At 61.0% G+C, this 15,720-nt stretch overlaps 1 protein-coding gene across 5 annotated transcripts in view; it reads left to right on the forward strand.

The window, feature by feature from the left end:
• Positions 1-716: 716 nt before the first annotated feature.
• EPB41L1 (erythrocyte membrane protein band 4.1 like 1) overlaps positions 717-15,720 on the forward strand; it is a 33,461-nt gene continuing 18,457 nt past the window's right edge. For 4 of the 5 annotated variants that reach the window (XM_057376691.1, XM_057376692.1, XM_057376693.1 and 1 more), the window contains exons 1-14: positions 717-789; positions 6,267-6,457; positions 7,022-7,186; positions 8,952-9,056; positions 9,133-9,175; positions 9,771-9,846; positions 10,005-10,223; positions 10,310-10,397; positions 10,661-10,813; positions 11,498-11,595; positions 11,717-11,892; positions 12,319-12,467; positions 13,042-13,077; positions 14,853-15,044. In XM_057376691.1, coding sequence (XP_057232674.1) covers positions 6,284-6,457; positions 7,022-7,186; positions 8,952-9,056; positions 9,133-9,175; positions 9,771-9,846; positions 10,005-10,223; positions 10,310-10,397; positions 10,661-10,813; positions 11,498-11,595; positions 11,717-11,892; positions 12,319-12,467; positions 13,042-13,077; positions 14,853-15,044 — 1,674 coding nt within the window. In that variant the 5' untranslated portion in view covers positions 717-789; positions 6,267-6,283. The remainder of the gene's footprint in view (positions 790-6,266; positions 6,458-7,021; positions 7,187-8,951; positions 9,057-9,132; positions 9,176-9,770; positions 9,847-10,004; positions 10,224-10,309; positions 10,398-10,660; positions 10,814-11,497; positions 11,596-11,716; positions 11,893-12,318; positions 12,468-13,041; positions 13,078-14,852; positions 15,045-15,720) is intronic. The other variant, XM_057376694.1, reaches the window with a different exon arrangement.

Genomic DNA, 15,720 nt, shown 5'->3' on the forward strand with positions numbered 1-15,720 from the left:
CCTGMCCCCCGAGACTCTGCCTGTGTCCCTGCCTGTGCCCTGGATGTCCCCAGCCCGTGCTGACAGCAKGACTTGTCCCCCTGCCCGGCAGGGTCAGCGCTGGGTTCCAGGGACACCACTGTTGCGCTGTGGGGTGCAAGCACCCTGCAGTGTGTCCCCACCGTGTCTGYTCTGTGGGGCTGTCCCTCCCAGGGGACAAGAGGACGCATGCCCCGGAGACAGGGATGTGCTGGGTGTCATGCTCGGGGCTTCACCCTGGCCAGGGYCGATGAAAGAGCCTCTGTTCAGCCGCCGCTGCTGGGACAGCTTGGAGCAGCCTGGGGCGAGCGGGGTGCCGGGGTGTGATGGCAGCACGGTGTTTGCTGCCCCGGGAGCCGTGAAAGGGCTGGGGAGTGCGGGGCAGTGCCCTGTTACCTTGGGACAAAGATGCACCGCGGAGCTCTCGTTCCCTGCCGGGCGTGCGCGGGGAAGGATCCCGGCAGGAGCGCCCGGCCCGGGATGAATCAGGCATTTGTGGGCACGGGGGCGGTGGGGTGGGCACCGGCATCCCCGGGAGGGCAGCCCGGCGCTGGGCTGGGGAGGCAGCGCCGCTCGCAGCTCCCATCCCGGCCGGAGCTGCAGCGCACATCCATCCATCCATCCGTCCTTCCGTCTCCGTCCGTCCGTCACTGCGCGGGGCGTGGGAAGAGGCGGCTCTGCAGAAAGAGCTGCCTCGGCCGCAGCGTCAGCCCGGCGGGATGAGCCGCGCCGGAATGAGCCGCGCTGGAGCCATGGGGAGCTGGCACCCAGGTAGGGCCCCCCGCCCCGGGCACTGCGTGTTGCTCGGCCCTGCTGCTGCTGCTGCTGCTGCTGCTGTCCCGAGCTTCAGCCAGGGGCCGGTACCTGGGAAAGGCTGGGTGGGATGCGGCTCCTGGGGATGATAGGGGCCGGCTGCACTTGATCTTAGAGGTCTTTTCCAAACTTGATGGTTCTATGACGGAGCACTTTTACAGCTCGGGTCGCTGCAGATCTGTGCCCGTGCCAGCCCCCCGTGAGGAGATGCAGAGTTCAGTCCGCAGGAGCAGGGGATCCCCTGTGTTTCTGATCCTTGCCCCTCACATAAACAGCTCATATGATTCTCTGGCCTTGCTGCAGAGCTCYCGGGCTGCACTGCAGAGCGGTTTGGGGATTTGTGTGTCCTGTACCAGGGGGTGAGGCCCAGGGTGCCACTGGGGCTTGGGGGTGGGGGCTCAGGATGCTTCGTGCTGCGGGGGCTTTGGGGCTGCTTTCCTTGTTTGCTGTTTCTGTGTCCCTGGAGGATGCTCAGTACTCCCTGCTGGGTTCCTTCAGGTTTCCAGGCTGGCTGCAAGGCGCTGCCTGTGCTCCTGTCCCCTGCCAGCTGAGCCCCTGCCCCCTCAGGCRTGCTGGGTGCCACAGCCCCGGTGAGCACCTCTGTTCTTGAAGACTGACAGGTACCTGGCCCTGTGCCCTGTGCCGTGCAGCCACTGCCACCCCGCAGGRTGCTCCCCGTGTCTGTCTGTCTCTGCAGCAGGCATCTGTCCCACAGCCTTGTGGGGGTCTCTGCTGCCACCATCAGTCCCATGGGCCCTTGGCAGGGGTGACAGAGGAGGTCTCTGGGTTGTCACCCGTCTYTGTGCTCCCTACTTGTGCTGTAGCCCGTGGAGCCCAGTTTGGGCACTCAGCAGGGGGCTGCTCTCTGCCTGTGACGAGGATGCTCCAGAGGTGAAGCCTCATGGATTGGCAACAGCCAATGGGCAGGGATGAAGGGGGATGAAGGGGACCCCAGGAGAAAAGGGGGTTGCTCAGCCTCGGAAAGCAGCCCAGSAGCTGGGAGTGACGGGGCAGGGGAGGGGAGAGCCGGCTGCAGGGAAGGGAGGGTTTGGGGAGGGGAGCACTGCAGAGGCTGGAGCTGGGATGTGCTGGGAAAGTGATGGGGCAAAGCAGCTGGRAAATCCACACTCCAGCTTGAAGGGGAAGGAAGAAGAAAACACTGAGGGGAGGAGAAGCAGGCAGGGAGATGATGGGAGGAGATTCCAGGCATGACAAGCAGGTCTGCCTGTGATCCTGCTGAGGTTGCCTTTGCAGTCACCATTCCCGCGTGCCTATTCTGGCAGCCTGGAACTTCATTGGCTCCAGCCCTCTACCCTGAGGAGCATCCCCCAGCCCACAGGGCTCCAGCCGCAGCAGGAACAAGCCAGCTTTGCTGGAAACTGGGCCTGTGCTGACAACTTGCCCTTGTTGAAAACTGGACATGGGGCACTGGGGCCTGTGGGTGCCAAGAGGAGCACTGGTCACTGCCCTGCACAGGACAGGGTCTGGGGGTCAGTGCCTGCTGCCTCCTGCCTCCAACAGCCTCAGCATGGGAGCTGCTCCAGTGGAACAGGCAGGAGCAAAGCTGGGTGCTGGGAAGGACTGGGACAGCCTGGGAAGGCTGGTGCCCAGAGGGATGGGGTCCTGCTTCTTCTGTGGGAAATACTTAAAAAATAACTAAGTTCACTGCAGTTGTGGTGTAAACCTCTTCTACATGTCTGTGATAGCAGATATGTCAATGAAATTGTCCCTTGGGCAGCACATWGGGACCGGTATCCTTTTGCAATCCATGGCCCCATTCTGAGGTCCCTGTGCTGGGGCAGCAGGAACTGAGTTCGCACCCAGAAGGTGCTGGGGGTGGACAGGGCTCTGTGGCTCCTGCTCCCTGTCTGTGCTGTGCTGTCCCCTCCCATCAGGGACAGCTTCTGCCCACARCACAGGGCAACACCTCCTTCTGCAGCTCCTGAGGGCCATGGGAAAGGCCACCGGAAATAGAGGGACAAGGGGCTGGGGCAGGGTGCACTGTGAGTGCTGCTCAGGTCCCTGCAGAGCCTGCACGTGCCCCCTGGGTGCTGTGCCCCCAGCCTGGCACACAGGATTCTGGTGGTCATATCAGCTTTGGTGGCCTTCTCCCACAGCYCTGGATGCAGGTGAGTGTGGGTGACCAGGCTGCCACAGAGAATGGCAGTGTTCCACTGCTGGTGCCACGGTCCCCACGGGCTTGGTGCTGCTAGGCTGAGGCTGATCCTTGGCTGCAGCAGCGTTGGGGTGAGTGGCAGCGCTGCAGGAGCTCTGGCTCAGCCCCAGGGCAGGCCGGGAACTACTCSTGAATGCTGCCCTTGTGGCAGTACCCAGGAGCATGGCAGTGCCAGCGTGGTCCCTCCATCGGGGCTGTGCAGCTGCAGAGCTTAGCTGCAGTAGGGCTGTGCCCAAGCCACTGCCCCTGCCAGCCCTCCCTCAAACAGCTCCTGCAGTCCAGCAGTGACCCTRCAGAGACCAGAGCCTCCCCAGCCTGACTGCAAGGCTGGAGACTGAGGGATTCCCTGCCCCAGGAGCAGGCAGATGTTCCCTAGAGATTTGCCAGGCCCCCYTACCAGAGCTCTGCCACCCTGGAACTTCTGTGCCATGCTCTCACTGGCTTCAGCTGCAAGTCGGTCCCTGGATCAGGCTCCTTGCCACCATCAGAAGGTTTGAACTGTAGCTTCAGATGCAAGAGTGAGGTGAGATGAAGTACTAGCTTCCTACCCTTAAAAAAACCCCTCATTTCCTCAGGGATGAGTGCTTCACACTGCAGGGAAAAAGCAGTTTGGAAGAAAGTTTAGAAACATCAAGTGGAAAACTCAGCATGTTGTTGGCCCAAGGCGATGTGTTGTCATTTTAGAGATTTCACATTGATTAAAAATTCACACACTGAGATCCAGGCAGAAGCACTTGGGAATGATCTACACAGGGATTGGGGCTGGGAGCGAGCAACTGCTTGAATGTGCAGTGGAAAAACAGCAGCCCTGTTTCCTCTGTGGAAAAAACAAACCACTGGTGACCTCTGAAAGCTTCTGGTGGCCTTGGCAGAGCAGTGGGGTGTGTCAGGAGGAGCTGRTGCTGTTCAGAGCCAGTTGTCTGGCCTGTCATGGCCAGGAGAACATGGCCCTGGGACAAGGGGGTGAAATCCTGGACCTTTGGGTGGGAAACGAGGCCCCTGTGGTGTCCACACAGCCAGCATGGGCACAGGAGGGGAATGTTCCTGGGATCTCCTGGCTGCRAATCCGGCGGAAGGTGTAGGCTTGACTCCCTGTCTTCTCTGTCACCTCCTCTCCATTCCCTCCACCCCCAGAGCCAGTTTTAGTCTTTTTCCCAGGAAGGTTTCACATCTTCCCACTGCTGAGGACACCTGAAGGGCAACAGTGGGACAGGAGCTGGGGTGTGGGATGGATTTGCTTTGTAACAGTGAATCTGGTGAGTGACACTGAGCTGAGCCTGAGCAGTGCAGTGCATCTACCAGGGATAGGGCATCAGAGGGTCCTGGGCAGGCTGGGGCAGTGGGCTCAYGTGAACCCCATGAACTTCAACCAAGTGCAAGTGCAAGGTCCTGCACCTGGGTCAGGGCAGCCCCAGCACAAGCTGGGGGCTGGGTGGCTTGAGATCAGCCCTGGGAGAGGGACTTGGGGCTGCTGGGGCTGACAAATGGGATGTGACCCAGCCATGGGTACTGACAGCCCAGAAACCAGCCCTGGGCTGGGCTGATCCCACAGCCTGGGCAGAGCTGAGGGGGGGATTCTGCCCCTCTGCCCTGCACAGGTGAGACCCTGAGACACCTGCGGAGCTGCCCCAGCCCTGGGGCCCAGCGCAGCAAGGGTGTGGAGTTGCAGAGCCAGTCCAGAGGAGACCACAGAGATGCTCCAAGGGCTGGAGCCCCTCAGCTCTGAGCCAGGCTGGGAGAGCTGGGGGTGTTCAGCTTAGAGAAGAGAAGGCTCCAGGGAGARCTCAGAGCCCCTTCCAGTGCCAAAAGGGGCTCCAGGAGAGCTGGAGAGGGACTGGCGACAAGGGATGGAGGGACAGGACACAGGGMATGGCTTGCCACTGCCAGAAGGCAAGGTTAGATGGGAGAGGAAATTCTTCCCCTTGAGGATGCTGACGCCCTGTCACAGGGTGCCCAGAGAAGCTGTGGCTGCCCCTGGATCCCTGGCAGTGTCCAAGATCAGGTTGGATGGGTCTTGGAGCAGCCTGGGATAATAGGAGATGTCCCTGCCCATGGCAGGGGTCAGGAGTGGAACAGGATCTGCAGGCATTACTCAGGGCTGCCGGTGTGGCTGCCCTGTGGGCAGRGTGGGTGATGTGACCTCAGGGTCCCAGATGCTCCAGCTGAGCCATCTCACCCAGCCACAGCCATTGGACTCTAGTAGGGATGACCCCAGTGTGTCCTGCACAGCTGGACATGACCTGTGTGGAGCTGGCAGAGCCTGAGCAGCCTGAGCAGACGGTAGGTGATGGTTCAAAGGGTGCTCCATGACCTGCAGAGCACAAACCCTCGYGGCAACCCCTGTCAGCCCATGCTGYGTTGGCATAAAAGGTTTCAAAACCATAAAGGTTCCAAAAACATGCTGCTGAGCATCCCGGCATGGGAAGCRCCCTCCCTTCCCTGTTCCTGGCCCTGGGTTTGTTTTTCAGGCAGCTGGGGCTGGAGGCAGGAATCCACAGGGTCCCAGGCTGGCCGTGGGAACCCAGCATGCTGCTGCTGCTGCTAGGGTGGCCAGAGGGGAGCAAACCAGCCAGCCCGGATGTGATCTGTGGAGCTATCCGTGTTTACCATTTCCTGTGTCAGTGCAGTCTTTCCCCTGACTCACAGCCTGTCTTTTCCTCCCCCTCCCAGAAAACACAAGTGAAGGTACCAGCGGGTGCARGGGTGTGGGAGCAGGGCTCAGGGCAGCTTCACTGCCTGCTGTGAGTGCAAGGATGGGGCATGAACCCGTGCCCTGCCCGTGGTGGGCCCTATCACTTGTGTCYCTCCCCACTGCTGGCTGTTCTGCAGCTCAGAGTGTGAAATCCCGGTGTCCTGTGCTGCTGCCACCAGCTCCTTGCAAAGCCACTTCTCAGCACAGAGAGAGCCAGGCACTGGCCCTGGATCTGTGCATGGACAGGGATCAAGGGTCTGGCCCTGGATCTGTGCATGGACAGGGATCTGGGGTCTGGAGTGGATCTGTGAGTGGACAAGGAGTTGGGCTCTGGCACCAATCTGTGCATGGACAGGGATCTGGGGTCTGGCAGTGGATCTGAGTGGACAAGGATCTGGGATCTGGCAGCAGATCCGTGTATGTGTGCAGGCAGTGGGGCAGAGACAGGCACATCCCAAGCCTGTGTCAGCCTCCCCGAGCAGCCGGGGCATCCCAGCCAGCAGTTCTGGGCAGCATCCCCGGGCCGTGGGTGACACGTCCTGTCTCTCTCCCGGGGACGATGGCCAGCGTGGTGACCAGCGGTCATGACAACAGAGACTGGCCCGGGCTCGGAGGTGAGGAACGCACAGGAAGAGGCTCCGCAGCAGCAGCTGGAGGCGGCTGCCCAGGGCCCCACGGCTGCGCCCAGCCCCGCCGGCCGCGATTCYGACCCCCATGAGAAGGCCGAGGCACAGCCCGACAGCCGGAACATGGAACCGGTGAGTGGATGACAGCCACGAGAGGGGACTGACACCCTCGCTGCTGCCCGCTATGCGGGGGCCCGGTAGGGTGGGTACGTCCCTTCCTGTGCCCGAGGGGGACATCCCCCAGAGGAGCACCTGGGCCAGGGCACTGGGTGGGCTCTGCCCGCTCCCCCTGCTACCTGCACAGCTCCTGGCAGGAGGGACAGGCAAGCGGGAGCCGCGGTGCAGCCGGGAGTGCTGCGGGCTGGGAATGGCGCTGCTGGCCGGGGCACGGGCAGACAGCCGGCAGCGGTCCCGGCTGAGCTGGGAGCCCCGGCTGCACCTGGGCTTGGCTGGGGAGCTGCTCGGGAGCCGAGCTACAGTGCTGGCGGGTGGGCATGGACGGTTTGGGCGCTGCACTGACCCCAGGGGACCATTCTCCAGGGATCTGGGCTGTGCTGGGAGTGTGGGCTGGGGAAACTGGCCTCGACTGGGGACTGCCCCTCCCCGGCTGCCCTACTCTGCTGTGCACAGCTGTCCCTCGCCCATGTGTCCCCATGGCAGTGGTGCCAGGTAACCCTCTGTGTGTCCCCGCTCCAGGGCACCGACATGGAGGACAAGGACTACAGTGAGACTGATGGACTCTCTGACAAAACAACCCCCAGCAAGACCCAGAAGTCACCCCAGAAAACCACCAAGAAAATGAAGAGTGCCCTGTGCAGGGTGACCCTGCTTGATGCCTCTGAGTATGAGTGCGAGGTGGAGGTGAGACCCAGYTCTGGGGGCCTGTGCTGGCACAAAKGAAGGGACACTCTTGGGGTCCTGCCCAGTCCAGAGAGTGCTCAAGGACTGGGACTCTGCCAAGGACAGCTTTGTAGTACTTCTGTCCTAGGGAAAAGCACCCACAGAAATAGCCATTTAAGCTAAAATTTCAAAGTGAGGAAAAAGTCTGGAAAGAAAGACCCTCGCAGGGAGTTTCAGTCCCATGAAACCAAATTTGGCAGCCACTCACAAATCAGGGTCTAAGTCAGAAGCTTAATGGCTGGGGATAGAGCTCTGCCTGGCAGTTCAAGCACCTGGCAGGGTGGGATGGAGGGGACACTCACCTGGCAGTAGCTGCRGAGAGGGACAGAGGGGACACGCACCTGGCAGTGGCCACCTGAGCACTGGGAGAACCTGCAGGAATGCTTCAGTTATCATCAACATAGGCACCTTTCCCTTCCAGGACAGCTGGGTGATACCCAGGATTCAGTCAGGAGTTGGTGCTGGTGTTTGTGGCAGGTTCTGGTGGTCCTGCCCTGAGGACAAGGCAGCGGAAAGCAGGACACCCCAGGAGCCCCGTTCCCATCTCCATCACTGCTGCTCTCTCCTGTCCTCAGACAGCAGCACTTGCTGCTGTCTCCTGTCCTCAGATTGGGAAGACAGCACTGCTCCGACCCACACCATGAGTCGGGGGGCAGAGAGGGACATTCTTAAGGACTGGCAATTTTGCTTAAGGATGRAAAGCTGAGCTGGTTCAGGGGCAAGGATCCAAGAGCCTGTGCCAGGGAGGCCTTTGCCCTGGCTCTGGCCCATGGATAATTGTGGCAGCACAGTGTGCAGGTGCTTCTGCTGCAGGGCTCGGCTGCCTGGGGTTGGTGAACGGAGGGAGTGTGGAAGCACGGGGCACCCCGAGGATGCTGGCTGGGGTGTCCAGCCCCTGCCCATGGCACAGGAGCGGGGCCTTTGGTCTCTGTGCTCCAGCAGCACTGGCTGTCCCTTCAGTGCTAAAATTGGTCACAAAGCTGTAGAACGACAGGTTGGCACCAAGATGGAAGTTCTCCTGAAGAAGGAAAGGAGCAGAGCATCCCCAGGGCTCGTGGAGCACAGGGGCAGCCTGCAAGCCCCAGTGCAGTCATCCTTCCCCTGGCTCTCCKTGGAGCACTGGCCGAGTGGATGCCTTGGAGAGGGGAGATGAGAGCTGCCAGGATGGAAGGAGGGGAAGATACACACTTGGAAGGGTTGTTATTCCACGGTCCTGAGGGAGTCTGGGCCTTGTTGCTGCCTGTAACAAAGCAAAATTCAGGGGAATTCAGTTCCCATCCCTGGACTCCAAGGCCAGGTTGGACAGGGCTTGRAGCAGCCTGGAGTAGTGGCAGGGTCCCTTAGAGAAATGACCTCTAAAGTCCCTTGCAGCCCTAACCATTCTGTGATTCGTTGATGCCAAGGGTGCTCTCCATCACTGCACGTGGCCTGGGCTCTTGGTGGCTCTTGTCTGTCATGCCRTCCTTGGGGACAAAGCCACCACTGCCACCAGGAGACCATCCCTGCAAYTCCAGGACCACCTGGGTGTCCCCACAGTGGTGCCACATCTCTGCAGTCCCAGGACACCCTTTAGCACCAGTCTGGGGACACCCGGGTGATCCCAGGGCTACAGGGCTGGGACATGATGAAGCCCATGCCAGGTGACAGCATGTTTTGGTGGTCCCCTGGAGGGTGTCCAGGAGCCCAAGGGGCCATCTCACCATCAGCCTRTGTGTGTCTGTGACAGAAACACGCCCGAGGCCAGGTGCTCTTTGACTTGGTGTGTGAGCACCTCAACCTCCTGGAGAAGGACTACTTCGGCCTCACCTTCTGCGACTCAGACAGCCAGAAGGTAAGCATGGGGSATCCCTCTGCAGCCAACCCCTCCGAGGTGGGCACCCCCCTGATCTGCTGTCTCCTCATTGCAGAACTGGCTGGACCCCTCCAAGGAGATCAAGAAGCAGATCCGCAGTAAGTGCCTGGAGAAGGTCCATCCTCCCCGGCTCTGGGGTGTCCCATGGGGCTCCCAAATGGCTCAGTGTGGCTGTCCCCTCCCCACCTGCCCTGGAGGGGACCTTTGGCAGCTGGCCTTGGCACGTGGATGCTGTTGCTCATTCAGCTGTGTGTTACCCACCTCTTGAGAGGTGGGGAGACAAAGGACCCATCTGTGCCACAGGGGAGCTGGTTGAGACTTGGTGGCTCTCTGTCACTGCCTGCCCTGTTCAGGGGGTATGGGGACAGTGGGGAAASGTGGGGGGCCCTGGGGTGCCTTTGCCATCGTGTTGCTTTCCAGGSTGGCACCTTTGGGAACACAGGACACTTTTGCTGTGACCCTGAGCTGGTGGCTCCTGCAGTGARTCTTTGCTGTCCCCAGTTCTTCAGGGAGGATTCACCCAGCTATGCTGGAGTCCCAAGGGCTGTGCCCCTGACAGCCTGTGGAGTCCTTTTATGCCTGCCCTGGTGGGGCTTAAGAGAGCACTGGGATCCTCAGTGGACCTGTGGATGCTCCTGTRCCCTGTGTGCAGCCCCCAGGGTGCTGTCCTGAGATGCTCTCTCCCCTCCCCAGGCGGGCCCTGGAACTTTGCCTTCACCGTGAAGTTCTACCCTCCTGACCCTGCCCAGCTCACAGAGGACATCACCAGGTGAGGACCTCGGGTCTCCTTCCTGGGGAACCCCTGCCTGCTCTGGGGGCACCAGATTCCTTCCTGGGAACCCCAGCCTGCCCTGGGGAGACCCAGGTTCCTTCCTGGGACCCTCAGACTGCTCCCCTGCCCCTCTCTGACCCTCTGCCCCCCTGCAGATACTACCTGTGCCTGCAGCTCCGTGCTGACATCATCACRGGCCGCTTGCCCTGCTCCTTCGTCACCCACGCCCTGCTGGGCTCCTATGCTGTCCAGGCCGAGCTGGGTGACCACGACGCCGAGGAGCACGTGGGCAACTATGTGAGYGAGCTGCGCTTCGCCCCCAACCAGACGCGGGAGCTGGAGGAGCGCATCATGGAGCTGCACAAGACCTATCGGTGAGCCCCGGGGGGGATGGCATGGCACAGCTGCTGCACACCCRTGGAGCGCTCAGCCACGTGTCCCCCTCTCTGTCTGCCTGCAGGGGAATGACCCCTGGGGAAGCAGAGATCCACTTCTTGGAGAATGCCAAGAAGCTCTCCATGTATGGGGTGGACCTACACCACGCCAAGGTACGGGGCTAGGGGCTGCCGGAACGCTGCCCCTTCCCAGCCTGCTCCTGCCCACCCTCCTGCAGGGAGGGCTCCTGGCACACTCTGGGTGACTCTGCTGTACCAGAGGAGCTCCAGAGTTTATCCTCCACCAGATTGGGGTGCAGTGCCCCCTCTGCCAGCCAGGCCCCTGCAGCAGCCAGCAATAGGGACGTGGCACTGCTGGCCAGGCTGGCCCTTGCTGAGCGGCTGAGCTGTCCCCTCCTTTCTCCTGCCTCCTGCAGGACTCGGAGGGCATTGACATCATGCTGGGGGTCTGCGCCAACGGCCTCCTCATCTACCGGGACCGGCTGCGCATCAACCGCTTTGCCTGGCCCAAGATCCTCAAGATTTCCTACAAGAGGAGCAACTTCTACATCAAGATCCGCCCGGGCGAGGTGGGTGCCAGGTGCTGGTGCAGCCCCTGGGTGCCTGTCCTGAGGGACTGGGGATCATGGTGGGGATTTCCTAACCTGACTCCGGCCTCTGCTCCAAGGATGCCACGTTTATGATCATGCTGGCCAAGAGAGCACATCTCCTGTGGCATAGATTTTCTTTCATGTGCTCTTGTGACTTCAGCAGCTGAGGGATCCCAGGATCCCATCCCTGACAGACACAGYGACCCTGCTGGTGTAGGGAGCTTGCCCAGGAAAGGGGATTGAGGGCCATTTTTATCACATCTTTACAAAAAATAATAATGAAGTTTTTCCATTAATTTTCAGACTTTRTTTTCCCTCTTTTATGGTGGGAAAATGCATTTCCATCCAGGTGTTCCAGCAGGCTGGAGGGCAAAAACAGCACACCTGAGAATAATGCCCTTACACCAAAACAGCTATAAAAGCTTTTTGTTTCTTGAGGAAATTTATCTCGCACTGAAAAGCCATTTACAGCTGAGGCCAGAGGTGTGGGGTGTATCCCATTGCCCTGCTGGGCATGTGCTGGGCATGGACCTTCCCAGCATAGCTTTGAAGAAGACTTTTGGCGTTTTTTTTGCATGGTCCTGAGGGCCTTGGCAAGGTCCTGTTCCACCATGTCCCTGGGGCAGGATGTGCCTGTGACAGCCCATCTCTGTCTCCCCCAAGTACGAACAGTTTGAGAGCACCATTGGCTTCAAGCTGCCCAACCACCGCTCAGCCAAGAGGCTCTGGAAGGTCTGCATAGAGCATCACACCTTCTTCAGGTGAGGAACCTGCTCCAAACCTCTCTTCCTGGAGGCAGACATGCTCCTGCTTCTGCTGCACATGGAGGCCAGGGGGCCCGACCGTGGCTCGCTGACACCCTCCTACCCCCATGACCCCTAGGCTGGTGTCCCCAGAGCCACCCCCCAAGGGCTTCCTGGTGATGGGCTCCAAGTTTCGGTACAGCGGGCGCACGCAGGCGCAGACGCGCCAGGCCAGCGCCCTCATCGATCGCCCTGCGCCCTTCTTCGAGCGCTCCTCCAGCAAACGCTACACCATGTCCCGCAGCCTGGATGGAGGTACGAGACAGATGGGGACAGGAGGGACATTGCTTCACCAGCAGGAATGAGGGGGTGCTGCCTGGCCGCACTGGACAGGGGCACAGCAGTTCCARGTGGCACCCCCATGGCATGGGGTCTGTCCCCACCCCAAGGGGTAATTCAGTCTGTGTGTGAGCAGGGGGACATGGYAGGGCCAGGGTCAGGCAACTTGGGGACACATCACCCCCTCCCCTGTGCCCTGGCACCCCCAGGACCATCAGCCCCAGGTGTGAGCTGGCGGGGGCTGGGGCCGCAGCGGGGTGACCCAGCTGTCCCTACRGGCAGGGGCTGTGGGTGGGCCAGGGTGGCAGGGCTGGGTGACCCGGCTATCCCGGTGGGCAGGGGCAGGGGCTGGGCAGGAGGGGGGTGGCCAGGCTGGGATGACCCGGCTGTCCCCATGGGCAGAGTTCTCGCGCCCAGCCTCTGTCAGTGAGAACCATGACGCCAGGCCCGAGGGTGAGAAGGCAGATGAGGATGGTGAGTTTGGCAGCAGGAGACGCTCTGAGACGGAGGACGAGGAGGTGACCACCCCAACAAAGATCAAGGAGCTGAAGGTACAGCTGAGGTGGGCAGAGGAGGTTGGGGGTGGAGGGGCAGGCAGGGCTGGGCTGCAGGCCGGAAGGGTCACTCAGGCAGGATCCCTGCAGCCCTGCCGGTGTCAGCTGTGCCCCAGACTGGTGGCACCCTTGGGACATGGCCCTTGTCCCCACTGGTGGCAGTGGGGCTGTCATAGGGGTCTGGCTCAACTTGGATTCCTCAGAGCCCTCTATGTGGTCTCAAGGATCGTCCCCAGGCAGGGTAGAGCTGGGTACAGCCAGGTTCTGGGACAGGGATGGAGATGGGGACAGGCTGTGGTGGTGCCATCTCAAGCACACTCATTTGGGACATAGGCTGAGCACATCAGTGCCCACCACTACCAGGGCCCACCACTGCCCAGTGCCCACCACAGCCCATCCCCTCCTGTCCTGTTCCTGGGCTGTCCCTGCCCATTTCAGCCCCCTGCTGGGAGGGGAGGGAAGGGGAGGGGAGGGGGGGGTCCCTACCAGCCCATCAGTTAAACTGTGATGTTTGTGACAAGTGCCCTTGACTGACCCTGCTGGTTACTTTTAACCCTCTCTTTGCTGCCAGCCGGAGCATGAAACAACCCCCAGGCACAAGCAGGAGGTATTCTCTCTCTGGAGTATCTTAGTCCTCATTRGTGCATCATACTGTCCATCCTTACCAAAACAAGTCCATATGTCACCCTATTTACTGGAATACAAGATGCACCGGGCTGGGGGTTGGGTGCTGGAGGAGCCCAAGGAACAGACATCTGGGGGTCAGCTGTGGCATCTTCTATCCCACTAAATAAGGTGGTCCTGATGGTGCCTGTGAGCAGGAGCCCTCCTGAGGGCRGGAGAGCCCCTGGCCCGTTGAGATGACCTGGCTTCTGCTCGTGTTCCCAACCCCCTGTGTCCTCGCCTTGTGTCTCCCCTCCTGTGGAGCTGGTCCTGTCCTCCTGCTGGCACCTGACCCAYGCTCTGCTGCTGCCTGACCCAACCTGCTTCATTCCCCCCTGCCCAGCTCTCCTGCAGGCCCCCGAGAGCAAGGCTGGGGTTCCCCAAGCACTGTGGCTGCCATCCCACCTCCATGGGGGCCAGGAGGCTCTGGGCTGCCTGGYGGGGCCAGCACTGACAGCAGCCCTGTGCCTGCCCTCCCTGAGAGGGGCTGAGCACAGAGGGAGGCTGAGCGCTCCTGCACAAACTGTGCCTGTGGTGACCCCATCGGGAGCGATTCCTCCTGGCCTCAAACCCAGGGCTGCTCCCCRGGGGATCACCTCTGCTCACAGTGGGATGGAGGTCCCAGACTGAGGTGCCAGCCGAAGCAAGCATAGCCAGGGGATGGGGTTGGCCACGCTGGCACAATCGGCCTCCCTGTGCCGCCCYGCCAGGGGTGGGCATTGCTCTGACCTCCACCTGCATCATCGCTTGCCCACTGCATGTGCATGTGCTGCACCCAGCCCAGAGGTGGGCACACCTGAGCCCTGCTCAGTTCGGACATGCAGGGCCGGGGTGGGACTTGTATGGCACTGTGCTGAKCCTTCAGCATCTGGAAAATTTGGTGGGGCTTCTCCTGGGACTCTCACGGGTCTCTGCTCTGTTGCCAAGGAGGTACTGGGGAGGGCTTTAGGGACCTCCTTTTGAACCTCAGGAGAGGTTTGGGTTTAGGTTTGGGTTGGAGGCAAAAGCCAGGCTCCTGCTGGGAGCTGGTTTGCCCACCTCTGTGGCAGGAGGAGGGGGCCACCCCAGCGCCTGTGCCCTCACCTGGCCACACTCCCACACCCGAACCCTCGCCCCTGAGTGCTCTGCACTGTCCTCTCTCCACAGCAGATCAGACCCACTCATCCCAGGCTGGTCCACGGGGATCCAGGCTTGGATCTGTGCAGGACATCTCTGCCCAGTCCTGGACCACTGTCCCTTGGGCAGAGCCTGCTCTGGAGGAGTTCTGCTGGAAATGCCACTCGCCTCCCTTGCTGGGACAGAGCCTGGGCTCCCTGCATGCCTGGCACCAGAGAGCAGCAGCACAGGCTGCTGGCATTTCCAGCAGGGCCCCATTCCTTGCTGATCCCAAGGGATAGCCCACTCTCCTGTCCAGGAGGCCTTAGCTTGTCCGCAGACAGGAGTACACAGTGCCCTGGYAATGCCATCAGGCCATGCCGTGCCCTTCACCTGCCACATACGCTGGGCCCTGTGCTGCCCTTCTGCTGCTCCCTTCAGTGACAGAGCTGCTCCCTGTCCCAGCGAGACCTGCACACCAGGGTGCTCCACCATGCTCTTCATTCAGTTCCTGAGACCCCCAGTTCCAGCCCAGTGTGAAACCAACCTTCCCAATGTCCCTGCTCACCCCTTTGGCCTGGGCTGCTGCTGTAACCRTCGCTCTCTTCCTCTCTCCTTCCCAAGTTTTTAGACAAGCCAGAAGATGTTTTGCTGAAGCATCAGGCCAGCATCAACGAGCTGAAGCGGACCCTGAAGGAGCCCAACAGCAAACTGGTTCACAGGGACCGGGACAGGAGGCTGCCTTCCTCACCAGCCTCTTCCTCACCCAAGCACGAGGATGAAACACCAAAGGGAACCCCTGAAAAGGCCACTGAGGTTCGTTCTGCTGCTTCTCTTGTGGAGAGGATCAGGATCTGGCGGGGAGGAGTCCCTCAGCTCGGGGGCTCTGCTCCTGTGCTGCCCTGAGGAAGCACAGTGCAAGTGATGTGCTGGGGACAGGGATGTCTCTTTAAGTTTCTGAACCATTTTCATGCTGCTGTGGGAGATCTCCCCAGGCACTGAACAGCCCTTCTCTGGAGGTGTTTTGGGGCTGCCTAAGAGCTGGGCTGTGGTTCTGGTGGCCCATGGGGTGAGGTTTTGCTCACCCTCCTCACCAGCAGCCTATGGACCAATGCCAGCACAATGCTTGCTGGGGGGTGTCCCCGGCAGAGCAGGAACAGGCACCTGTGCAGAGGTGCCCCATGGTGCTCTCAGCAGTGGGACCTGAGTGTGGGAGGGGGTGGAGGGTAAGCAGTGCCACATTGGGATCCCACCTCACATTGTCCCCTTTGGGCATTATGCATGCTGGCTTTGCACGGGGACCATGGGGTGACGAGAGAGCTGGAATTGGGGTGCCAAGACAGAGCCCCCRTCACTGGGGGGTGTGGATGTGGCACAGCTGGGCTCTGTGGCCTGGGCCCTGGTGGGCTCAGTGCAGGCAATGTGTGACAGCAGTGTCCCTGCTGCCAGCTGGGGTGCCCTGTCCCTGCCAGGACCCTCCCTGCCCGCTGTC

This window comes from Malurus melanocephalus, unplaced genomic scaffold, assembly GCF_030028575.1.
Source record: "Malurus melanocephalus ecotype Western Australia unplaced genomic scaffold, MMel_1.1 scaffold_287, whole genome shotgun sequence".
Lineage (NCBI taxonomy): Eukaryota > Metazoa > Chordata > Aves > Passeriformes > Maluridae > Malurus > Malurus melanocephalus.